Below are 26536 nucleotides of genomic sequence, written 5' to 3'. Positions count from 1 at the left end.
CTATAAACTTTAAGCCAAAAGGGAAAAATTTAAGACTGAGTGCTACATGTAATTGACTTTAGCAGTCCCATATGATATCTTTTAATAGTATGAAACTATGTGATTTTTTTGTTTAAAAACAAACTCAGAAATAAAGTTGTCATAAAAATTCCTTTTCAAAGAACAGAATGCATAACTATATTTTTTGGCAAAATATTTGAAATGTGGGCTATGAATAGGCACTTTCTCTAACACAGTTTTCAAAAATCCCATTTTCCCCTAGGTTTTATACCATTCTAATTTAGACATTTTGGGTAATTAATTGTCTTATTCAAAGTTCAGAGACTCAAGAGTTTATCTTTCCCCCAAATCTTTCCTCCTCCTGCTTTCACTGCTTTTGTCAGGGATACCACTTGCCTCCTGCGGTCAAAACGTTGCTGTTCTCTCTAACTCGTCTATTTCCCTCACCCCTCATATCCAGTGTTAATGTCCTCTCAATGCTACCTTTGAGATAGCTCTTGTATATATATCTCTTTAGTCCTTCTGCCAACTAATACACTAATACAGGTCCCTGAAGGGGAGAAAGGAAGAAAGGCAGGAAGGAAGCGAAGGAGGAAGGGAGGGAAGAAAAAAGGAAACAAGTATTTATTAAGTGCCTACAGTGTGCCAGACATTGTGCTAAGTGCTTTACAAATAAAATCTGATCATCACAACCCTAGGAGGTAGGTGCTATTATTATCCCCATTTTATAGTTGAGGAAACTGAGGTAGGTGGAGGTTAAGTGACTTGCCCAGGGTCACACAGCTAGTTAGTATCTGAGGCTGAATTTAAACTTAGATCTTCCTGACTTCAGGCCCAGGGCTCTAACTACTGTACCATCTTGCACCTAGTAAGTCATAACTATTCACCTTCAATCACCTCCTAGTAAATTTTTTTTTGTCTCCAATATCTCCCAATATCTAATCAGTTCTTCACATCTGCCCAACTAGTCTTCTTTATGCATGGATCTGGTTAGAGTACTTCGCTGTCCCTGAAATTAACCAGAGATATTGCAGAAAGAGGTGAAATGGACAGGTCTTTCCACCTTATTGGATGTGGGAGGAGGGGTTGAGAGAGAGTGAAGAGTCCAGGATGACCCCTAGGTTGGGAGCCTGAGGTGTGTGAAAGGATGATGTTGTCCTCCACAGTAATAGGAAAAGTAGGAGTAGGGGAGTGATTAGTGAGGGAAGATAATGAGTTCTGCTTTGGACATGTTGAATATGAAGTCTATTGGACATCCAGTTTGAGGTGTCCAAGATAGAGCTGGGACTGCTCTGGCTGGAGAGAGAGAACACTTGGAGAACCCTCCAAGAGGTGATTGGGAGGATTTGAAGTCTTTGAAGGATACACATTTTGTGGCAGACCCAGGGTCGGTGGGGCTCTGCTTGGCCCTAGGTGTGGGCTGAGCCATGAGCTAACAAAGAGACAGAGTGAGGCTGGATGGCAGAAAGGGCTTCCCAACGCAGCCAGCTGTCCCAGACTTGGGAAAGGCTACCCTTCCCCAGAGGAGGCTAGGTCCCAGCTTCCTAGGCTTGTTACTGTGGGGTCTAGGGAATGAGATTCGGTTGTGCTGAGGTCCCTTCTATCTCTGGGGTCATCATGGGCTTTAGAACTTCAGGGGACCTCAGAGTTGGACCTCCTATCCAACTCCTTCCATCATGGGAGGGGATCAGGCTGGGAGAAGGGAAAGAACTTGGCTGGAGGCACACAGGCAGTAAGGAGTGGTTATTTGTACACAGCTTTGCTATATTTTCATATTCATTCATCCTCCATTCCTGCCTGGTTTCCATCTTCTGTACATGTCTTTGGAAATTTTGCTTCATCGTCCTTTCCAAATGTATCCTTTCCCTTCTCCACCCAGAGGACCATCCCTTGGAGCAAAGAATAAAAAAGAGAGAGGGGAAAAGGTTGATAGTAAAAAGAGCTAGCCTTTATATATGATTTCATTTGAACCTCACAATAGCCAGGGGAGGTAGGTGCTATTATTTATCCCCATTTTATAGATGAGGAAACAAATTTAGGGTTAGGGTATATGGGATGTTGAGAGAGGACTAGCTCCTCTGCTGTGAGGGCTTGCCTAGCTCTTCTCAGGGCCACTTATCCACCTTTGGTATCTACCTTTCACCCAACTCTCACCTGTGGCTCCAAGAAGCTGGTCACACCCCTGTAAAACATCTGGACAGAAGGGCTAAACTAAGTTGAGGGTAACTGACGGGCCTCAAACTCACTGATGAGTGAGGGGGATGTCTACCGAAGCATGGGGAGACTTTTCTTGGTGGAATGGGAAGATTGAGAACAATTTGTTTCAATGGCCCCAAAGGCAACTGAAGCAGGACTTGTGGAGCGTTTAGAGCTTGGTCAGATATTGAAGATGCCAAGGTCATCCACTGCATCCTGGACCATCACCAGTCTCCTGAATTTTATCTTGATGCTGGACTTAGATGACTCTGAAAGAGACAGTGAAGCTGATGTCTTTGTACAACTCTGTCTCACTTAAATCCAATTCACCCACCAGTCAAGACATCATCCCATGATGTCATTGGTCCTCTTCAAAAACAAAGGATGAACAACAAGCATATCATATAGAGTACCCTGGTACCATCAGACTATTTTCAGCCTTATTTCATGTTGCTCCCATACATGTACTCTATCTTCCAATCAAATTGTAGTAGTTTCTGTCCCATGAAAACATCCTGTAGTTTGCTCAGACTATTCCCTGTGCACACAATGCCCTATCTGACCACTCCTCTGTCTGTTGAATTCCCATCTATCCTTTAAAGCCCTACTCAACAGCCCTCTGCTTCAGGAATTCTCTGATTCCACAGTTGGCAACATTTTCCTTTATCAAAGCAATTTGTGCCTCTCATATGTTGTCATGTAATGTTTTCTTATTTGAATAGATTTCCTTCCTCTAGTAAGAACTGTGTGTGGGCCAGACAAATTAGGCATGGGTAGAACATTGCTGGGAGAGGAAGGTACAAAATCAGGAGACTGTTGATGGTATATACAGTCAGGCCCAATGACAATCTGGGAACAAGTTGATGTGGGGCTTTTTTTTTCATTGTTTTGCCTAGATTAATCTTGCTACTTTTTAGCTAGTTTATTTAGTTTAGCTAGTTTAGTTTAGTTATCATAGTTTTCCTGTTGTTGGAGAATCTTAATTTGAAGCCACTAGTTTGAGATCATGATTAGTTAATACTTGTTGTACACTTAATTGTACTTAATTTTCTTCCCCTCTATGGTCTGGGAGTTTTACAGATCATGCCTTATGGTGAGCCTGAAGGTTTCCAGGAAGCATGCCATGAAACAACTCTGACAACTTTCAGGACTTGTAGGGGCTGAATGCTGAAAGGCATCTGCTCAGGGATAATGAAGCAATCCCCTTTTGGTCCATAAACAAGAACAATCCCTGAACTAGTGGTTATTTAAAAGGGACTGACCTGCCCTTGGTCGCTTTATTCTCTTCCTAGAACTCTGCAAATCGTTTTAGGATTATTTGACTCTATCCCTAGACGGGCTGGTGCCCTTCTCCACTTCTTGGAAGAAATGTAGAAATAGAAGGATGTACAGCCTGGGCCTTAGGTCTCTGCCTTCTTCTTCATTTTTATTTCCTTCCTGATCCCCAAGATGGAAATGTTAGCCTGGGAGGCAACCTTTTGAGTTTAAGAGATACAGAGTTCCTGGGTCCATTGATAGTGGTGTAGGGTAGCCAGGCTTGCCAGAGAACATGGACTCAAAAGGAATTATTTGGACAGTTCAGATCAATAGTCCTAACAATTAGTTTATATATTGACGGTTTTAAGTTTCAACCTCCTGGGAAAGTATAAGTCAACTCAACAAGCATCTATCATGCCCTTACAATGTGCCAGACACTGTGGTGAGTGCTGGGATACAAAGCTAGATGGTTCAGTTGATTGCTTGTTCTGAAGTCAGGAGGACCGGAGTTCAAATCTGACCTCAGATACTTACTAGCTGTATGACCCTGGGCAAATCACTTAACCTCTGTTTACCTCAGTTTTATCAACTGTAAAATGGGAATAATAATAGTACCTACCTTGAAAGGTAGTTGTAAAGATCAAATGAGATAATAGTTGTAAAACACTTAGCACAGTGCCTGGCACATAGCAGGTGCTTAATAAATGCTATTATTATTATTACTCAAAGAAAGACAAACTCAGTCCCTGCTCTCAAGGAATTCACAACCTAATGGAGAAACAATATGAAAGCAACTATGTATAAACAAGATATATTCAGGATAAATTGGCGATAATCTCGAAGGGAAGAGATTCCTCTAGTATGAAAGGCTTCTTGAAGAAAATGGGATTTTAGCTGGTACTTAAAGGAAACCAGAGAAGCCAGGGGATAGAGATGAGAAGTGAGAAAATTCCAGAAATGAGGCGCAGCCAATAAAAATGCATGGAGACAGAACGTATGAAATAGCAAGAAAGTCATAACTTAACAGTTATCTCTGTTGTTTCTTTAAGGTTTTGTCATTTAAGTGTGAGTTTGTCTTTTGAATTTAGCCTGAGGGTCAAATCCAGTTTGGGTCTCTGCTTTTGTAAGGCCTTTGTGCTAAGAATGGTTAAGACCCCTGTTTTAGAAATATCCAGAAATTTAGAAATATCTAGAAATATCCAGGCAAAATTGTCATGAAGGAAGTTAGTCTAGTGTTATAATGGTCTTTTGGTAAATAGGCCAGCTGAGGATAAAGAAGAGTGCTTCTGTGTGTTTTGACTTCACAATTCTACCTCAACAGAAAACCTATTGTAAGAGTTTTATGAACGATCTCATCACTTAAGAGTCTTCCATTCCTAAATGATGATATCATCATGTCAAATGACAAAAAAGCATGAAGTGCCAGTGATTCTTGTTGTCGGACAAGCACACTAGTCCAGGTTGATCCTGCTCAGATAATTCTAGGTTACTGCTTTTCTAACACTAGTTTATTCACCGTGACTCTTGGTCCATTTAAAACAGTCCAGAAAACACCAGTCAGGGATGTATCTATGACGGTCAGGGAACAAAAGCTTCCATTAATGAGAGATTCTAAAGGAACAAAGAGAGTTCACTACTTTCTGATGTCCCTATTTAGACTTTGTTAACTAATACTTTTTATCTGGGAGAGGTTGAAGTATCTAGTCCTAAAGGGTAACCAGATATTATACTATGGTAATGAATACACACATACCCCTCTCTTTATTTTAATCCTTGAGGTTCCTCAGGTGGTTATAAGTTTAATTACAGGTCTAACTGTGTCATTTCCCTACTCAAGAAGCTTCAGTGACTTTGCCTTTAAGACAAGACTCTCTCCTTTAAGGTTGAATTTTTAGGTATCTCAGGACCTATTAAAATTCTTTGTAGTGGCCTTTGTCTTCTTGTTTATTCATCTCTCCAGCTTTAGTTCCTGAAATGAGGCTTTGTGCTTAGCCTTGACTTGGATTACCTATTTTCCTGCCTTGGCATCTACCTCCTGGGGTTTGTCACCCCACCCTACCTATCCACCTTGGATTTTTTAGGTTCATAGGATTTTTTAGGATCTTCAAGGTCCTTTATGGAGTTTTAGGACAGAGTGCTGGGGAGCTTAGGATCACAGGACCTAGCACAATGCCTAATACACAGTAGATGTTTAATAAATGGTAATTGACTTGATCTGACAAGGATCTGGCCTATCTCAGTCTAGGCAGTACCTTACCTAAGCATGTTGCTCCCAGTCCTTGATACTTCTGTTATCCGTGATATCCATTTCCAATCACCCTGAAGATTTTTCAGAGGAGACCTGTGCTCTCACTGCCTTAGGATTCAGGGCCTGTCATGTTGGGAGGTTCCCGTCTTGTTGTCCTGAGCTAGCAGTAGAGGCCCGCCCCCACTGTTTCTGAATGAATTTTTGTATAGTTTTGAGGCTAAAGGTAATTTACTAGACAGCTAAATCCCCCTAAGAGCAAGTTATGAGTCCTGTGAAGTGGTTGCATTATTTAAATTCTTACTATTCAAAGTTTTTTTTTTTTGTATTTTTGGCTTTTTGGTGAGGCAATTGGGGTTAAGTGACTTGCCCAGGGTCACACAGCTACTAAGTGTCAAGTGTCTGAGGTGGGATTTGAACTTAGGTCCTCCTGACTCCAAGGCCAGAGCTCCATTCACTGTGCTACCTAGCTGCCCCTAATCTCTGGTAGTAGAGGGCTCCTCTACCTCATTTCTTTCTTCTTTTTTTTTTTTTTTTTAAATAAGGCAATTGGGGTTAAGTGACTTGCCCAGGGTCACACAGCTAGTAAGTGGCAAGTGTTGGTCTGAGGGCAGATTTGAACTCAGGTTCTCCTGACTTCAGGGCCAGTACTCTATCCACTAAGCCACTTAGATGCCCCTCAAAGTTCTAATCACATGTAAAATATAAATCTTCCATGTAGAGAAATGGAGGAAAAAGGAAGGCGCAGAGTCAAAGCTAAGTCCTGGGACCCAGAACACTATCTCTTCTCCATTTTGTTCTTCTTTTTGTTGAGGCAATCGGGTTAAGTGACTTGCCCAGGGTCACACAGCTAATGAGTATCAAGTATCTGAGACCGGAATTGAACTCAGGTCCTCCTGACTCCAAGGCCAGAGCTCTATCCACTGTACCACCTAGCTGCCCCCTCTTCTCCAGCTTAACTGCATTCTTGGACATATGAAAATATTTGAATGTAGACTGCTGAAGTCTGAAAGAAGTTTTGAGGTACATTATTACATGAAAAAAGAAACACATACCACCCCCTGCAACACTAGCACACGGTTAGTAGTAAATATACATGCTTTACAATCCTACAGACTCTGATACAACCCGTCTTGAAGGTGAGATGAGCTAAACATTTCTGAGGAACAAGGAACCACAAATTCAGTTTTGTTGCCTCCAAAACGTCATTGGGGAACTTCTCAATCCAGAGATCCTCTTGAAGAATAACTCCTCCCCCTTCAGTACATTTGACTGGAGGTCAGTAAATCAAGAGGCAAGGCTAAAAGATAAAAAGTTTAATTAGCATCAGCTGATGGTCACTTGTCAGCTGGATAGCAACCCGCAGAACACAGGCAGATACATACATTTGGAGGGTTTTATACAGCCTTAGGGTTATATTACAGGTAGTTAAAAAGAGGCTGAGACTAGGGGCAGCTAGGTGGCGCAGTGGATAGAGCACCGGCCTAAGTTCAAATCTGGCCTCAGACCAAATACTTGACACTTACTAGCTGTGTGACCCTGGGCAAGTCACTTAACCTCAATTGCCAAAAAATTAAGAAAAAAAAAAAAGGCTGAGGCTGCTCAGCCACATTTCTTATTTGGGAGCTCTGACAGGATATTCGATGATTTGGAGGAGGATGTGTTAACCTTGGGGTTAGAACTGTTAATCACAGGGTCTAAGAAGTTGCCAAAGATCAAGTTTGCTGTTTTCTGTAAAGTTAATCTTGTCAGATATATTGGCGAGAAATCTTTAAAAGAGTGGAAGCCTCCTTCAAGATGGAAATCAGTCAGGCTTATCCTACCTGACAGCCTGAGGGTCTGTCTCTATACAACCCCACAACTCTGTTTCTTTGACCTCTAAGGTTAATTTTTTGGGAGAGAAGATGTTTTCCCCAAATTCACAGTTGGCTTCTACCACAATGTCATGTCATCCCAAACTTTCTTCATATTGATGGACATGATGACTGATTGGGGAGCCTCATATCGGAAGGCTTCAGTCATCTGGGCTTGGAGTAAGAAAGTCAAAATTTAATTACTTACTACCTATATGATCTTGGGTTTAACCTAACCTCTCTGAAGCTGTTTCTTCATCTTTAAAATGTGAAATTTGGGTTAAAGATGTTAGTATGATACAGTGATATATTGGTGGATTTAGAGACAGAAAACCTGGATTTAGATTCCAGTACTGCTAATTACTACCTGTATGAACTTGGGCAAATCAGCTGACTTCTGTTTCCTCATCTATAAAATGAAGCGGTTGGATTAGGTGACCCCGATGGCTTTTTCCAACTCTAATTTATGATCCTATGCCTAGGTGATTTCTAAGGTTCAGTTCTAACATTTTTACCTATGATTTTTTGATGAAGGCATCCATAGCAAGAAAAGAGTTTCCAGCCCTTACTTGTGAAAAGGGTGTTCATGCATTTATGTATTGGTTCAAGGCAATAAAATAATGATAATGTGTGACTTACTGTCTCTTACTAATCTAGAGCATGACATTTGTTTTGCATGCTCTTTTCCCTGTGGAGACCTAGAGGGGCCTCTTTCCCCAGACCACATCAGCTCACAAAGCTTAGGAATAATATCTCCTGTCTCTTTAAAGGGGAAAAAAAAATTCTTCCCATTTGCTACCGCAAGATACTTGTATTAAATCACACCAAAAAGGATTTGGTGGCTACAAACTTATGGATTTTTTTTTTTAATGTCAAACAACTGGAATATCATTGGAATTGGAAGGGTTGTATCACTGACAAAATGTGAGCACAGGCCCCTTTTGGCTGGCAGCCAAAGGAGAGGGTTTCTCTCCTTTAAGAAAGATCTTATTTCAAGAACACCCTGAAGGACCAAGATGTGTTAGCTGACGCAGTACATTTATTTTATCCGTAAGGCAAAGGAAATAGAGATAGGATGAAAATGTTTATTTCAAAGTAAAATTATAACATTTTTGCATCAATTATTGCACCTGGTCCTTCTAGTATTAATTCTACTTCCCCATCAAGAAGAGATCACTCCATAGTCTGTTTAAGCTTTTATCAAGCAAAGAGGTCAGGATGGGGTGGGGTGTCACATAAGTATTCCTACGGTTGGGAGAGGGTTGTCACTCCCAAACTTGTAGTCAAGTGATTACGCAGCTAGAAGGCTGGTGGATACAGCCAGAGACTTGGAGTCAGGAAGACCCAAGTCCAAATCTAGCCTTAGACACTGGCTAGCTGTGTGACCCTGGGTAAATCACTTAACCTCTGCCTGCCTCAGTTTCATCATCTGTAAAGTGGGGTTAATAATAGCATCTATCTCACAGGGTTGTTGTGAGGATCAAATGAAATATGCACAGCACTTCCCAAACCCTAAATTATTACATAAATGCCAACTATTATTAATAATTATTACTATCATCTGCAGCAGAAATCCACAAGTTTGATGCACAGGGAGAGTACCCAGCTCCACATTTCTTGTTAGCCACTGTTAGGGCTCAGCAAGAGGGACTCTCTCTGTCATGTCTCTTTCTGAGAGTTCTCAGTGCCTTAAGTTGTGGTACATGATTGTAATGGAATACTACTATGCTATAAGAAATGATGAGCTTGGTGATCTTAGTAAAACATGGGTAGACTTGCAGGAAATAAGAAGAGCAAAAAATAAGCAGAACAATGAGAACGTGGAATACAGTAACAGCAATATTGCTTTAAGAACAGCTTTAAGAACATTTTGACTACTATAAATACCGAAATTAACTATAAAGGACATAGGAAGGAAGACGCTATCTGCATCTAGAGAAAGGACTGATAAATAGAAGTATGGATAGAATGATTTTACATTTTACATACACACACATATTTGTGTCTAATGCTAGCCATCTCTGGGGAGGAGAGGGAAAAAAAGGAAAAAGAAGAAATTTACATGATAACTTTATTATATATTTAAAAGGAATAGTAAGTTGTACATGATAGATTTGCAGTTCCATGTGCAATCATTTTTTAAAAATTAATACTATGTTATGGGAAAAATGCTTACTGATTGGGGAAAAAAAAAAGAGTTCACAGTGCCAAAGTCAAACTTCCCTGTTTCCATGGCTTTGGGCAAATGTCTTTTTGGATGCCACAGGCACCCCTGGCGTCCTTTGTCCCTGTAACAGTCTTCACTACCTGGTCTATCAGAAGGCAGAGTGTCACATATAAATGACTTAACACATTTGTGCAATACAACCAGTGCAGTACAGCAGCCAAAATAAGGCGAATGTGGACAGTTCTGGGTGATACATTTGGAGAAGGACATTGACAAGCCAGGGGGCCAACCAGGATTTTGAAAGTGCTTAAAGATTACTTGAAGGAACAGGAAAAGCCTGGAGAAGAGAAGGCCTGGGGATACTGGTCTTTAGTGTTTAAGGTATTGTCATGTGAAAGAGGGATCAGATTTTATCTGCTGAGTCTGAGGCCAGCTAGGAAAGGGGTGGAAGTTCCAGAGAGATTTCAGCCCCATCTAAGGAAAAATATTTTTACTGTTCGAGCTGTCCTAAAATGGAACTGGCTGCCTCTGGACTTCACTAGAGATCCTCAGCAAAGGCTGGATGGTGACTTGTTAGGGCTTTTGTAGACGTCTTAGACGATACTGGAGGGGATTCCCGTACAGGCACAGATTGGACTATATTAGGTCCCTCTGAGAAACTGTGTTCAAGGACCCAAATCCTGTGGCACAAGGTCCCACCTCAATGCCTACATTGGTTCGGTTCTGTTTTGTGTTTACTGACTCCCTACCCCCTTTCTTCCTTCTACCCCCTCCTCCTTTTTACTCCTTTAGGAAAGAGGTTTGCCCCTTCATACTCCACAGACCTACTTTCTCTCTGCACCCCGGCAGAGATTCTGGGGGCTTTAGGGGGCACAGCGTAGGCACGTATTGGGCAAGCACGCCTGCCAAGGCCGGCCCCGCAGACTAGAGGTAGATGCCGCGGGTCGGTTCCGCTACTACTGTTTTCTCCCGGGCACTAGCTAATGGGGCGCCTGGATGCAGCTTCGGGGAGTGGAGGCTCGCCTGGAAGTCCTTGCTTCCCTTTCCTAGGAAAGCCCGGTCCTACGTGGGCAGGTCCAGAGTTTTCGAGGGTTTTGTCAGCCAGGGTCCTGGGGGAGGAGGCAGACGAAGGCTGTTCGGAACGGGGGGCCGGCGGTGCGAGCCGAACCTGACCTTCTAGGGAGCGAGGAGATGAAACAAGCTGGGGGAGGAGAGCGAACTAGCCGTCGGAGCTGCAAGGAGGCCGAGCAAGGGGGGAGGAGGGGGAGGAGTGGAAGGAGGGGGAGGAGAAGCGGGAGCTAGGGGGAGGAGCAGGAGGAAGAGCAGGAGGAGCCTGAGCAGGAGGAGGAGGAGCCTCAGGAGTAGGACGAGGCGCAGCAGGAGGGGGAGAGGAAGAGTAAGGGGAGCAGGAGGAGGAGGAGGAGGAGCAGGAGAGAGGAGGAGGAGGAGGGGAGAGGAGGAGGGGAGAGGAGGAGGAGGAGCAGGAGAGAGGAGGAGGAGGAGGGGAGAGGAGGAGGGGAGAGGAGGAGGAGGAGCAGGAGAGAGGAGGAGGAGGAGGGGAGAGGAGGAGGAGGAGGAGCGGAGAGGAGGGGCTGTCGCGGATCCTCCCGCTTGACCCTCGTCGGAAAGCTGCACTTCCTCCCCTCCCCTCCCGGGCGGAGCCAGGGCTCTCCCGAGCCCTCCCCGCGCCGAACCCGGAACCGGGCAGGTGGGGGCGGGGGGAGGGCCTTCGCCTCGGGCTCACGGGGACCCCTACCCCCCTTTCCCCTGCGGCGGTTGCCTCGGCCATGTCTGCCGAGGAAATGGTGCAGATCTTGCTGGAGGGCCGCTGCTACCCCGTGAGCAAGAAGAAGCTAATCGAGCAGAGCGATTACTTTCGCGCCCTGTACCGCTCGGGCATGCGGGAAGCTGGGGGACCGGACTCGGGGGGCCCCGAGGTGCAGCAGCTGCGGGGGCTCAGTGCCCCGGGCCTGCAGCTCGTGCTGGATTTCATCAACACTGGAGGAACTGGGTCTGGCTGGTTTCTGGGCCCGCAGGGAGAGAAGGGTAGTGGAGGGGAGGAAGAGGTAGAGGAAGGCAGCTTGCTGGAGGAGCTGGTGGAAGTGGCTTCCTTCCTGCAGGTCACCCCTTTGCTGCAGCTGCTGCTGTCCCAGGTGCGATTGGACAACTGCCTGGAGCTGCACCGCCTGGCACAGGTGTATGGGCTGCAAGACCTCCAGGGGGCCTGCCTGAGCTTCATGGCTGCCCACTACCACCAGGTGCTTCGCAGACCCCAGTTCCACCTTTTGGTCACCCCTCCAGAGGCTCCAGGGGAGGCCAATCTCAAGCAGAAGCTGAGGGAGGGCAGGATGAAAGGAAGAGCCGTACTCATAGCCCTGGGAGACTTCTTAGGGGGGCCCCTGGCGCCCCATCCCCACCAGGGAGAGCCGAGGTCCATGCTTAGATACGATGAGGCTGCCCTGAGGTGGTTGCCTTTGGCCAACCAGCTGCCTCCTGATCTGGTGAATGTCAGGGGTTATGGGTCTGCCATCTTGGACAACTACCTTTTCATAGTGGGAGGTTATAGGATCACCAGCCAGGAGATCTCTGCTGCCCATTGCTATAACCCTTGCAAAAATGAGTGGAGTCAGGTGGCTTCGATGAACCAAAAGAGGTAAGCACCAGATCCAAATGTTCCCATAGAACTTATCAGCCCTTGGTGGCATTGCAAAGAATGGTGATAAACTGGAGATGCCGCCCTTGGGATATTTCATCAACTCATTTCTCTGCTGTGATTGGCACATTGCTCATCGGCCCTGGAGATCAGGATTATTCCCTTAACTTTAGGAGGAACAAGCCAGGGGCAGTAAGACACATGAGCTAAACCAGCTAGACAGTAGGACCTTAATGTTACTTGGCCTTTCTATTTATGCAAGAAGGAGGCACCCAGCCACACTTTCCAAGAAGGACATTTCATGAGAAAAGTTTAGATTTTCCTTTGATTTAGGTTCTTACAGTCACTGCAGCCACACATGACCAGTCTGATAGGTTATATTTATCTGAAATTCCCAAGGGATTATTTCTTCCATCATTCAGGATCTTCTGAAAGCCTGAACATATAGTTCATAGGCTCATTGATGTAGATGCAAGATAGGTAAATAGAAAAAGCATGCACTGTAATGAGAGCACAACTCCTGCCCTCAAGGAATTTATAATCTAATAGAAAAGGGCAAAACATAAAGGGGAACCGCCAAAGGGTGGGGGACCAGGAGCAGTAGGGGAGGGAAGGGAAGGAAAGGAGGTGGAGCAAGAAATGAAGTAACAGCTGGCGTTGCCCATGATATGGTGCTTCCTGGCTGGGACTCACCGATTAGTGAGTAGGCCTCTAGGTAGAATCATCTTCCAGGAGAATAGAAAGGACCAGGGTGATCTAGTCCATTTTACAGATGAGGCAACTAAGGCCTGGAGAAGTTTAATGACTTGCCTAAGGTCAGTCATACATGTATGGGAGTAAATGGCAGTGAGGATTCAAATTCAGATCATCTAATATACTATTGTTGTTCTGTCCGACTCTTTATGTCTCCGTTTGGAGTTTTCTTGGCAAAGATACTGGAATGGTTTGCCATTTCCTTCTCCAGCTCATTTTATAGATGAGGAAACTGAGGCAAACAGAGTTAAGTGACTTGCCCAGGGTCACACAGCTAGTAAGTGTGTGAGGCTGGATTTGACCTCAGGAATATGTGTTCCTGACTTCCAGGCCCAGTAGTCTATTCATTGGGCAACCTACTTGTCCCATATATACCACAATGCTTACTAGGAAACACATTAGAATTTTATTACTGTTACCCATACGTTTCCTTAAAAAGTTAAGTTTTTATTGATGTCTTCTGTTTTTGACACCATTGTAGTTATCCCCAGCATCTCTCACCTTTCTCCTCCCAGAAACGCATCCTATATAATAAATAATATTTTTTAGACACAAAAAGATGGAGACAGAAAGACAAGGAGATAAGGGAGATTAAGAATAAGAAAAAAATGAGCAGAATTGATTAACATTGAAAAAGTCCCAAAACATGTGCAACGTGTAACATCTGTGGACAGGTTGGGGACAATCTCGCATATCTCTTGAGTTGCATCATGCTTGAGGTTTATAATTTAGTTACATTCATGTTGATTTTTTTTGCATGTGGTTCTCTTCTTTTATATTGTCATTGTGTATATTGTTTTCTTCACTCTGCTTACTTCACTCTGCATTAGTTCTTGTAGATCTTAATATACTATATCATTTCTTAAAGCACAGGAATATTCCATTACGTTCATGTACCACAATTTATTTAGCCTTTCTCCAATCAATGAGAATCTACTATGTTTATAATTCTTTGCTATCATAAAAATGCTTATGTAAATATTTTGGTTTATGTGGAGATAATTTTTTTTATTAATGGCTTCCTTGGGGAATAAACACAGTGATGGAATCTCTGGTTCATAGGATATAGACATTTTAGTCACTTTATTTGCGTAACTCTAAATTACTTTCCAAAATGGTTGTACCATTTCACAGCTTCACCAATAGTGTATTAGTATGTATAACCCTTTCAACATTGACTATTGCTATTTTTTAAAAAATTTTTGCCAATTTACAGAGTGTGAGGTGAAACCTCGTGGTTGTTTTGATTCACATTTCTCTTATTAATGATTTGGAGCATTCTTTCATGTTGTTGTGAAACACTTTGCAATTTTTTTTTTTTGAGAACTGTTTGTTCATAGTTGTTGACCAATATCTATTGGAGAAGGACTATTAGACTCATATATTTATTATTTAAATATCTTGGATACCAAACTCTTATCAGAGAAATTTGATACAAAGATTTTTTTCCCATTCGACCTCTTCCTTTCTTATTCTATGTGCATTAATTTTGTTTGTGCAGCTTTTCAGTTTCATGTGATCAAAGTTATCTATTTTATCTTTTGTCATTGCTTCTGTCTCTTGTTTAAAATACATCTCCTGCCTATAGCTGTAAGAAGTACATGATCTGCTTCTCTTCTAGTTTTTTTTTTAATGGTATGATCTTTAATAATGTCATGTATCCAGTTAGAATGTATTGTAGAATATGTTGTAAAAGTGTTGGTCTAAGCCTGATTTTTGCCAGACTGCTTTCCTGCAATTTTTATCAAATAAGAATTTTTTTCCTTTGGTAACTTATGTTTTCCACTTTATCAGACACTGGGTTATAGAATTCTTTTCATCTTTCTCTCCATTTTTAAACTAATACCAAATGGTGTTGATGAGTATTACTTTATAATAATAGTTTGAAGCCTGAAAGTGCTAGTCCCCCTTATCACTGCTTTTTTTTTATCATTTCCCCTGATATTCTAGATATTTTGTTTTTCTAAATGAATTTTGTTATTATTTTATCAAATTCTATAAAGTATCCCCTTGGTTATTTTATTGATATAGCATTGAACGTATACATTAACTTTGGTAGTTTTGCCATTTTTACTATATTGGCACAGCCTAGCCATGAGTACTGAATATTCCTCTAGCTGTCTGCATTATTATTTTTTCTTTAAGGAGCACTTTTTTTTTCTTTTTTTTTGGTGAGGCAATTGGGGTTAAGTGACTTGCCCAGAGTCACACAACTAATAAGTGTTATGTATCTAAGGTCAGATTTGAACTCAGGTCCTCCTGACTCCAGGGCCGGTGCTCTATTTACAATGCCACCTAGCAGGCACCTAGTTATCCCTTAAAGAGAACTTGGTAATTGAATCTATGCAAGTCTGTTATGTACTTTGGTAGATCAATTCCCCAGATATTTTATGCATTTTGTAGTTATTTAGAATGAGATTTCCATTTATATTATTGTTTCTTGTGTTTTGTTATTATCATATAGAAATGCTGTTGATTTGGGGGGGGTTTATTTTGTAGCCTGCAACTTTGATGAAGTTATTGTCTCAATTAGTATCATTGATGATTCTTTAGGATTGTCCAAGTATACCGTCATATCAGCAAACAGGGATAGTTTTATCTTCTTTTTACCTTATCTTTATTTTTTAAATTTCTTTTCTCTTGTCTTATTGCTGTTGCTAGCGTTTTCAGACCTATCTCAAATAATAGTAGGGGAGAGTGGGCATCCTTACTTTACTCCCATATTTATTGGGAAAGGATCTAGTTGCAGGAGTGGGAAACCTGGCCTTGAGGCCACATGTGGCCTTGTAGATCCTTGGGTATGGCCTTTTGACTGAGTCCAAGTTTTACAGAACAAATCCTTTTAATAAGGGGATTTGTTGTGTGAAATCTGCGTTTAGTCAAAGGGCTGCACTTGAGGACCTCTACATGTGGCCTCAAGGTTGCAAATTCCTCACCCTGAAGTGTATTGCCATTGCATATGATGTTTGCTTTTGGTTTTACAAAGATGCTTTTTATGATATTAAAAAAGGTAACCTCTATGCCTATATTTTGTAGTTTTTTTTAAGCATAAATGAGTGTTGTACTTTGTCAACAGCTTTTTCTGTATCTGTTGAGATAATTATGTGGTTTGGGATGTTTTGGTCTTTAATATGATTATGTTGATTGTTTTCCTAATGTTGAATCCTACTTACTTACCTGGTATAAGTCCTATTTGCTCATAATGAATGCCTTCCTGGAAAAATTTCTGTAGTTTTTTTAATGGGATTTTGAGTCAAAAAGTTGAGTTTAGAATTTTTGAGTCAACATTCATTAATAGTATTGATTTACAGTTTTCTTTCTATGTTTTATCTTTCCCTGGATAGGTATTAAGATGATTTTTGTGTCATGACAGGTTTCTGATAGGGTGTTTTCTCATTTTGGGGGAATAATTTGTGAAGTGTGGGTACTAATTGTTCTTTAAAAGTCTGATATACTTCTGTGAATCCATTGGAAGTTTATTTCTTTGGTATTCCTTTATGGTGTAATCTATTTCCTTTTTTAATATTGGGTTATTTAAGATATCTATCTTGAAATCTGATAGTTTGAATATTTTATATTTTTGAAGCTATTCCTTTATTTCTTTTGTGTTCTCAGTTTTATTAGCATGTAACTGGGCATAATGTATTTTAATTTTTTTTTATTTCTTCTGGTTTAGTTGTGATTTCACCTTATTTATTTGCTATTTTATTGATTTAATTTCCTACTCTCTTTTTAACCAGATTAGCCAAAGATTTATCAATTTCATTAATCTTTTCAAACATAGCTTCATAACATAGTCACAGCTTTTAGTTTTATTTATCATTTCTGTTTTTAAAAATAGATAGTTTATCTTTCCTCTAATTTTTAATATCTTCTTTTTTATGCTTATTTTAGGTTTGTTGGCTTTCTAATTTAAAAAAATATATACATTCAGTTTATTAAACTTCTCTTTTTTTCTATTGTCTTAATGTATGTTTGTAGAGATGTAATTTTCTCTGTAAGGACTGCTGTAGTTGCATCCCAGAAATTTTGATGTATTGTTTTATCATTATCATTTTCTTTTACATAATTTGTAATTATTCCTATGATTTGTTCTTTGATCCACTTATTAGTAAGTCTTCCTTTGGGTCTGTATCTTTTGTTTGTGGTCCCTGAGCCAATGACTGTTTTCATTGGGTTATGGTCTGTAAAGGATGCATTTGCTGATTTTGCCTTTTTACGTTTGTTTGCAGTATTTCTATGCCCTAATACAGGGGTGGGGAACCTATGACCTCTAGGCCACATGTGGGCCTCTAGGCCCTCAAGGGCTGCCCTTTGACTGAACCCAAACTTCACAGAACAAATCCCCTGGAGGCTGCAGGTTCCCCACCCCTGCCCTAATACAATGTCAGTTGTGGTGAAAGTTCCATGTAGTGTTGAGAAATATTTATATTCTTTTGTAGTCCCTTGTAGAACATACCATAAGTCTTTTAACTCTAGTTTCGACAGCAACTCATTTCCATATTGGCCCTGTTGTTTATCTTACTGTTAGGTATCCAAAACTGAGAGAATTGTATTGAAGTGTCCTGTCGCTGTTGTTACTGTTGATGTCTTCTTGTTCAGTTAATGTTTCCTATGTGAATTTAGATGCTAAGGCATTTGCAGCATATACATTTATTTCTGGTATTGGTTTGTTGTCTGTGGTTCCTTTCAGTGTAATGTAATTTCCTTGTTTATCCCTTTTTATTTTTCTTTTTAATTTTTTTTTTTTGGCGAGGTAGTGGGGTGAAGTGACTTGCCCAGGGCCGCACAGCTAGTAAGTGTCAAGTGTCTGAGGTCAGATTTGAATTAAGGAATTCCTGAATCCAGAGCAGGTGCTCTATCCACTGAGCCATCTAGCTGTCCCTCTCTTTATTTTTTAAGTTTGTTTTTGCTTTGTTAGATAGCATAATTGCAACTCTTGCTTTTTTTGGATTCATTTGAGGCATAATACAGTTTTATTTTGGGTATGTCTTTGTTTTTAAAAAGGTGTTTTTTTGTAAGCAATGGATTGTAGGGTTTTGTTTTTTTAAAATCTGATCTGTCACTTTATTTTAATGGATTGTTCATTCGTTCACTTTTAAGGTTATAAGAATAAGTTTATATTTTCCTTCATTTGTCTGTAGTGTTGTTTTTTTCAAGTTTACAACTTTTTTTTCTCTCTTCCACAGTTAACAGAATACTATGTCTCTTCAGTAACTTTAACATCATCTTTTTTTAAGGTGGCCTTATTCTTACTAGCTCTCTTCCCCTCACTCCTGATCTCCCATTTGTTTCCCTTCTCCCTTTGGAGTTTTGCTTATTAGTTCTTTTTTCTTTCCTGTTTTAGCTGGTTATTTAATTTTTCCTCTCTGTCAAGTAGATTGCCCTTCCTCTCTTCCCCGTCAACCAGTCTTGTTCATTAGTTTTTTCAATTTCATTTTTGTGCCCCTTTCCAAAGAGGATTTCTCTCACTTTCTTCATTATTCATCTGTCTACTCTAGACCCTCATTCTCTGCTTCATGCCTCTGAATTTTCTAGTCTCTTTGTGTTTTCTATATTCCTCTTGCAACCAAAGTTTCTGAGATATCCAGCCTAGGCACTCCCCTCTAGGCACTCGCCGCCACTGCCTTTTAGAGCTTATGCCACAGATTCCCCCTTTCATTGTGCCTCACTCACGGAGCAGTACAGATTCCTGCAGGTGACAGAGAGGTCACTGCCCTTTGGTAGGACCCCACCACATCCTTGATTATTTGGCCTACCACTGTTCTAGATTCTCCCCCTGGTTACCTTCTTTCCTCATTTGCCTCAAAATCTTCTCCCTGGCTTTATGACCTCCCATTCTCCCAGGTGCCAGTTCCCCCCAGGCGTTCCAACTTTCCCTTTCTCCCCCTTCTTGCCTCCTGAGGTAGGACAGGTTGTCTTTTCTTTCTTTTTTTTTTTTTTAAATTTTTAGGCAATTGGGGTTAAGTGACTTGCCCAAGGTCACACAGCTAGTAAGTGTCGAGTGTTTGGTGTGAGGCCACATTTGAACTCAGGTCCTCCTGACTTCAGGGCCGGTGCTCTATCCACTGCGCCACCTAGCTGCCCCTTGGTTGTCTTTTCAAGTACCAAATCTAGACAGCACCCAGCACAAGGTCTCATCTCCCTTTGTCAAGAACATCTCTCTTCACCCATAGGAGCATTCATCAGTGGAACTTGCTACCACCACCAGAACAGGACTTCTCTCTTCCCTTCCCTCCCCTTTTTTAACCCTTCCCCTTCCTCCTTACCCACTCTGCTAAAGGCTCTTCTCTTCCTCAGAGTCCATAGGAGTAATCTACCCTTCCTTGTTAGCCATTGATTTGACTGGCACATAACCTTCCCCTCTGTTCCCTGCTCCTCACCCCCCTTTCATGCACCCTCCCATTTTACAGTGTAGCCCCACAATTCTTTATTGTCACAGACCTGCCTCTCCACTGTCATCTCCACCTGACTGCTGTCTTCACCCCGTCTCCTTGTGTACCTTTGCAAAGAAGTCACTTGTCTTCTGCTCTCTCCTCTCTCTCTGTTGCTGTTCTCGGCTGCTGCATTACTGCACTTCTGTTGTCTGGGGTCTTTGAGAAGTACATAAGAGTGTTTCAAATGCGTATTTCAGAGTAGGTCCCTCTGGGTTCTATCGCCCTTCAAAACACATTATTCCATTCCCCATTGCATTTTCTGGTGGGCCTAGAGTAGTTTTGCATCATTTGAATGTCCTTTCCTCTATATTTGAGTGTCTTTTTTCTTGCAAAATTTGTTGTTTCTGAATTGAATTGTTAAATTTAACCACTATATGTCTTGGAGTTTGCAGGCCTGTGTTTTTTCTGGAGTTGATATATGATTCTTTGAATTGATATTTCATTTTCTGTGTTCAGAAGTTCTGGACAGTCCTCTTTTATTATTTACTGAATTATGGTGTTAAGGTTTTTTATCCTGTCATGTTTTTCTGGGAGACTTATGAACCTAAGGTAGTCTCTACACATTCTGTCTTTGAAATCAGTATGTTTTACTTGCATAGTGAGCATATTCTAAATTATTATTATTATTATTATTTCCTTCTCTTCTTCTAGACTGTTCTCCACTTCTGAGTATTTGCATTCCCAATCAATTATTCTCTTTTTTGTTTCTTTGGTGAGACTCAAATTTTTCTATTCCGCCAATTATTTTTACTCTGCAGGTCCTAAATTCTGCTTTCGTAATTCTCATTGCTTTTGTGGTCCCATGTTCTCCTCAAGTTTCCCAGGGTCCTTGTCTCTTCAAGTGTTGGATCATTTTCCTTTGTTTTACAATATTTATTCGTAGATCCCCGAACTCATTTACTAGATCTGGAGGCCGTATTTCCTTCTGTTGTTAATGTTTTCCTTTTGATTTATCTGCTTATTTTTAAGGTTTTTGAGTTTTCTTCTTCCTGAGATATTTAATAGTTTCATTCTTTTTCTCCTGATTTTTCCTAGTTGCATACTTTCTGACTTCCTTCCCTCTAATGGTGGTTTCCCTGGAGGCTGGATCTCAAAGTGTCTCAGCTTCTTCTGATGCTGGTCAGTTTAAGGTTTGCCAGCCTAGGTCTCTGCCCCAGGAAGAGGGAGCAAAGTAGGATAAATAGAAATAAAAGATTGGAGAGAAGAAAAAGGCCTGCCTCAGGATTGGCTCATACTCTAAAGTGAGAGAATTCAAGTCATCAGAGACATTTGTCAGGCAACACCCTTCGTCTGTGATCCCCTTTCTCCACCTTGAGTACAGCCATAGTCCCCTACCTGGAAGCCAGGGGTGTGAGTGGGGCAGGAGTGGGGAGGCCAGCAGTCCTTTGTACCCTAAATGTTCTTGGGCAGGTCCTAGTTGGAAAACACCTGGTTTCGTTCTATCAAACTACAAATTAGACCTTTTGAAGAATTCTCTTTAAACTCAGATGCTAATGCTAATACCTCAGTTGAGCAATAAAAAAAAGTGCATAAAATAGTCTCAGATGTTTTGAGTCTAGAGTTGTACTACCACACATTAACCACACACCTTCAACAAAATTAATGGGTCACAAGGTATTTTCTTGTTAATTAAGTCCCATATGTTATATATTGAATAGAACTTGGAACCTTGAGTGATTATGATGCTGTAATCAGAGGGTCAATAATTCAAATAAGCAAGAAATCACATAGTACTTTATAATAAACTATCTTGGTCTAGAGGGAAGGTGTTCCCCTTGGGCTCCACTGGTGTTTGCCCTTTAATCTGACAATAGGGTTATTGAACTCAAAGTAGCTGATTTCCCCCAGGGATTGAACACATTGCAGAAATCCTAGGAATCTTAAAATAACAAGGTAGCTTGTTTCTACCCGGGTTGGTTTGGACATAAAATAAGGTGGCTTTCATCAAACTCTTTGCACCCTGGAAAAAAAGGTGGTATGAATCACACTTTTCCAGGCATGGCCAATGTGTTGATTTGTTTTGATTGCTTGTATTTAATTTGTTATGAGGGAGGGCTCCATGTCAGAGGGGGAGGACAGCAAGTTATTGCAAAGTGACAGTGATGTAAAAGAAGGAAGGAAAGACCACCAACCAAACACAAGTTATGTGTCACATAACTAGCAATGAATAAAGATTTTTGTGCTCCGTAAATCCCAGTTCAAAATCATCAGTATTTTAAGTGTACTGTTTGCTTTGAAAAGAATTAATTTCTCGGCTCTAGCAGGAGCTCTGGATAACAGGTAGGCAGCACCGCCTAGTGGCCTGAATGTGGATTTGAACTCAGAAAAACAGGTTATCACTAGACTGTTTTGTGTTTGCTTTGTAAACTAGTCATTCACTTTCTTCCTTACTACTTTAATTGGGAATAACCTTCACAGCTGATATTGTTTCCACATAAGATTAGCTTTTACCTAGTCAGAGAATCCTAGAACTGGAAATTCCCCCCATCCAACCCCCGATCATCTTGTCTTAACTCAGACTTGACCAGGAATCCCCTCTTGCAACACTACCAACAATGGAATCATCCAGTCCCAATTTGAACACTTCCATTGAGGGAGATCCCACCATCTCCTGAGCCAGCTCTAATTGTTAGAAAACTCTTCCTTCCATCTAGCTAAAATCTGTGTCTCTGTAGCTGATTCCACTCCCTGGGGCCAAATCTGATGTCTTTTCCGCATGATGGCCCTTCAGATAATGGAAGGCAGCTTTTATGTGCCACTTAAATTTTCTCCGAGTTAAACATCCCTAGTTATTTGAAAAGCGTGGTCCCTATCCTGCTTATTGTCGTGGTTAAGTTCTTCTGGTGACCAGAACACCCTACTTTTTTAAGATTAAATTTTATGTTTTCAATTAACAAGCATTTATTTTCTCTCTCTTCTTTCCCCTCCCACACCACTAAAGAAAGAAAGAAAAACAAAACCCTTTAAATAAATATGCAAAGTCAAGCGAAATAAATTCCCATACTGGCTGTGTCTAAAAATGTTTCTCATTTAGTCCATCACCTGTCTGTCAGGAGTTGATCTTTAGTTCTCTGAAATCATGGTTATTGTGTTCATCAGAATTATGAATCAGGAAAACATACACTGCTGCTTTTTAATTCTTTATTCCTGAGGTCATTGACCTTGCCGGGTCATCACCATCACTATTATTGCCAAAAACATTTGTTAAATGTCTCTTCAATAATATTGTGTTAAAAAAATTAAAGCACTCAATATAGTACTTGCCTTATTGTCTAAGACCCCGGGGGACTGAGAATTCCTGTTGGATCTCCAATTTTTCCCATTGTTCTGCACTGTAATGGATTTGGTGTTAGGGTAAGACCTCAGTAAATTAAGCTAAACCTACACCATGCAAGTGGTATTATTCTTAACTCTCCCCATTAGAGAATTACTGCTTAATTACATGGACTATTTTCATATGGTGGAGTTCATCTTAAATCAAATTTGACAACTTGAAAAAGCATTTCATAAGAGGCCAAAGTGCACTTGAGCATTTTAGGGGCTAGGTAGAAGGATTGTTTACTTTTTGGCTGCCTTTTGATTTAGCTCTGAAAATAACTACTCACCTATTTGCCCAGGGCAAGTGATTCTGCTGGATGAGTAATAAAATGTCTGTTAATTTTATTTACTTTACTGCCAGTGTACCTTTGGGGAGTAGAGAGTAAAAACAAATTGTGGGCTGGTAAAATCTTAAGCTTATTTACAAGACTGCCTTAATTCTTTCAGTTCTCTATTTTTCATGGACAAAAATGACATCATGATCAGGTTTTATGAATTGCTGGCATCAGAAAAATATCACCAAAATGATGCCAAGGGACCCCCTACTAACTCAGCCACCCAGGTGAAGTGTAATGACATACAAAATTGTTCTCAGGATCTAAAGCACAATATGCAAGTCTCAGTGAAGGGAATGTTCTCTTCACTGATTTCTAGGAAACTTAACCCTATTTATGTTTCAATATTAACTGTCTCTAGGTCTGTTTTATAATTTTCAACAGTGCCCTTTTACCCACATGCTTAGTTGATAGCTAATTCTGCTATGTGTATGCAAGTATGTGAATATGTATGTATGTATGCACACACATTTACATAAATGAGTGTGATATACATCTCTGTATTTAAACTGGTTTGAATGAAGAGATTGGTTTTGAAATAGAGAGGAAGGAAATTCTCCCCTTCCAACACACTCACCAGTGTGAATGGGGAGAACATAAGTTCTAAACATTGATTGAGAGCATGTCTTCAATGGAACAGGAAGAATGCTGAATTTAGAGTCAGAAGGCCTGGGTTCAGATTTTGACTCTATTATTTACCGTCAGTGTGACATTGGGAAAGTCAATGAATTACTTGGTGTCATGTAGGTGACAGGTAGGCAGTTAGGTGGTACAATGGATAGAGCTTGGGATTTGGAGTCAGGGAGATCTGAGGTTAAAGACTGCCTCGGATACTTATTAGCTGTGTAATGACCCGGGCCAAGTTACTTAACTTCTGTAGGTCTCAGTGTCCACATCTATAAATAATAATAGCACCTACCTTACAGGTTCTTGCTAGGATCAAATGAATTAACTATATGAAAAGCAATTTGTAAATCTCCTTTCTCTCTTTCCGTATATATGCATATAAATGCTAGCTATTGTTATTTGTAAAATGTCAGAGAGAGAGTAGACGACCTCCAAGGTTACTTCCATCTCTAAATCTATGGCTTTGTGGCCCTATGATTCTAGCACAGAGCTGGAGACATAAAAATGTTTAGATACTTACTGAAATGATGCCTTCAAATATTATCTTTCATTAAATGTTTTCAGAAATATTACTTTGGAGATGTTCCTTTCCTGTAGAAATGTAGGGTAGAAAGGAGCTTAAAGAAATCAACCAGTTCACCTTTCTCTTTTGAGTTAGGATTCCCCTCAATCCATCACAGAAAAAGAGCCTTTTCTTAAAACCCCAACAGGAGATTCCAGACTGTGTCTTAGTCATACATATACGTTCCTGTGACTCCCAGGTCTTTCATCTCTGTCTTTCAGGTCCAGCTTCAAGCTTCTGGCTGTGAGTGGAAAACTGTATGCCATTGGTGGGCAGTCTGTTTCCAACGTTGAATGTTACAATCCTGAGCAGGACTGGTGGAATTTTGTGGCCCCGTTACCAAATCCTTTGGCTGAATTCTCTGCCTGTGAGTGTAAGGGAAAAATTTATGTCATAGGAGGATACACTACCAGAGGTAAGTCAAGTGAGCCAGGTGGTTAAAAAAAAAGTCATGTGTAAGAACCTGTGGCTTAGAGAGGGGCAAAGGATGCTGGCAAGAAGTGTCCAGATGTGCCCAAATGTTTGCTTGCCAGTCACAATGGAAGGAATAAAAATATTTATTACTGACCTACTGTGTGCTAGTCACAGTTTTAGGTCATAGGAATGCAAAGACTGAAATAGGGTTAGTCTATAGGGCAAGGAGGTGGTGGGACCCCTATAATTAGGGTCAACAATTCTGTAGAACAAACTGGGCATTAATTGGGGAACTGTGGGGGAAACCATGCTTTATATCTACTGCCTCTGGAAACTTTATCAGGACATACAGATAGGTTCCTATTAGTGCAAATAACGAATTCTGTGAATTGGTTGCATGCATTTGAATTTGTACTATTCTAAATTATAATTATGTAAAATGTGATCATTGATTCCAGTCCAATGGAAATATGTATATTAGTAGAATAATGTGACTGGGCAGCTAGGTGGTACCGTGAATAGAGCACTGGGCCTAGAGTAAGGAAAACCCGAGTTCAAATCCATCCTCAGATATTACCTGTATGACCCTAGGCAGGTCACTTAACCCTGTTTACCTCAGTTTCCTCATCTGTAAAATGAGATAGAGAAGGAAATGGCATAGAGAAGGAAATGGCATGGAGAGGGAAATGGCAAACCACTCCAGTGTCTTTGCCAAGAAAACCCCAAATGGGATCACAAAGAGTTGACCAAACAATATCAATAACGCAGGAGAAAGGCTAGGGAGTGATTTAAAGATCTGGGAATCATCAGCATGAGATGACAATTAAACCCATGGAGGCAGATGAAGGCTCCTAGAGTAAGAAGAAAAGAGGGCCCATGATAGAGCCTTTCAGGGGATACCCACCCGTAGGAACTTAAGTATAAAACATAAAATTGGTGGTGTCCAGATGGAGGATGAAAGGAAAATATGAAATGGATTGCTTCTCTGACAAAGGGAGTACTTCTTTCTGGTTACATGCCACTGGAAGACAAAAGCTCATTGAAAATGTACAACTGGACTGGCAGGACATTCAGAGTTTTGGTCACAGAGGTAGGACACATTTGACATAATCGGAAAGAGAGAACAGAACACCTTCTTAAATGTTTCATGTATGGAACAGATAGAACAGAAATGCCATCCTAATGGCATTATCTTGGTTGTGGGTGACAACACTGAAACGAACTTTTAATTAACTTGCAGTTCTCCCAGTGGGTAGTCAGCAAGTTCTGTTGAACCTTCTGTGTGTAGAACACTGTTCTGTATATTTGTATTTTCACCAAATAGGTGGGAGAAATTGTGCTGCTTGCCTCAAAAAGTAAAGTGGTTTTTTTTGTGGTGCTTTTTTTTTTTAAGGGGAAAAAAATTGTCTATTTTGTGAGCTTCTTTTCTGAGTTGGATTGACATTTCTTGGTTATGGAGAAGTAATCCTCTGAAGTAAGGATCCCTGGAAGAACTTAAAATGCTTTAGTTGTGTGAATATGCAAATGTTTGTGTGTCTTGGGGAGGATAGTGAGATGTGTGTATGTGTATTTGTGTACTGCAGGGAGGTGGGCATCAAAGGCTGTATATTAGTAGTAAAATTGTTTCCTCTCTAGTGTATCAACAGCGTGGTCCCTTCCTTTCGTGAAGCTGTTCCAGGTGGGTTGCATTAGGAGTGTGTCTTTGTACTGTAGAGAAGA

The 26536-nt window shown here is 41.0% G+C and overlaps 1 protein-coding gene across 1 annotated transcript in view; it reads left to right on the top strand.

Moving 5' to 3' along the window:
* The first annotated feature begins 11418 nt into the window (after positions 1-11418).
* The window catches only part of KLHL42 (kelch like family member 42), a 29028-nt gene continuing 13910 nt past the window's right edge, over positions 11419-26536 (top strand). The window contains exons 1-2 of the mRNA XM_027844491.1: positions 11419-12371; positions 24625-24818. Of these exons, the coding sequence (XP_027700292.1) occupies positions 11506-12371; positions 24625-24818 (1060 nt within the window). The 5' untranslated portion in view covers positions 11419-11505. The remainder of the gene's footprint in view (positions 12372-24624; positions 24819-26536) is intronic.

This window comes from Vombatus ursinus, unplaced genomic scaffold (assembly GCF_900497805.2).
Source record: "Vombatus ursinus unplaced genomic scaffold, bare-nosed wombat genome assembly UNPS02014941.1, whole genome shotgun sequence".
Lineage (NCBI taxonomy): Eukaryota > Metazoa > Chordata > Mammalia > Diprotodontia > Vombatidae > Vombatus > Vombatus ursinus.
This window is presented reverse-complemented; position numbering and strand designations above follow the sequence as displayed.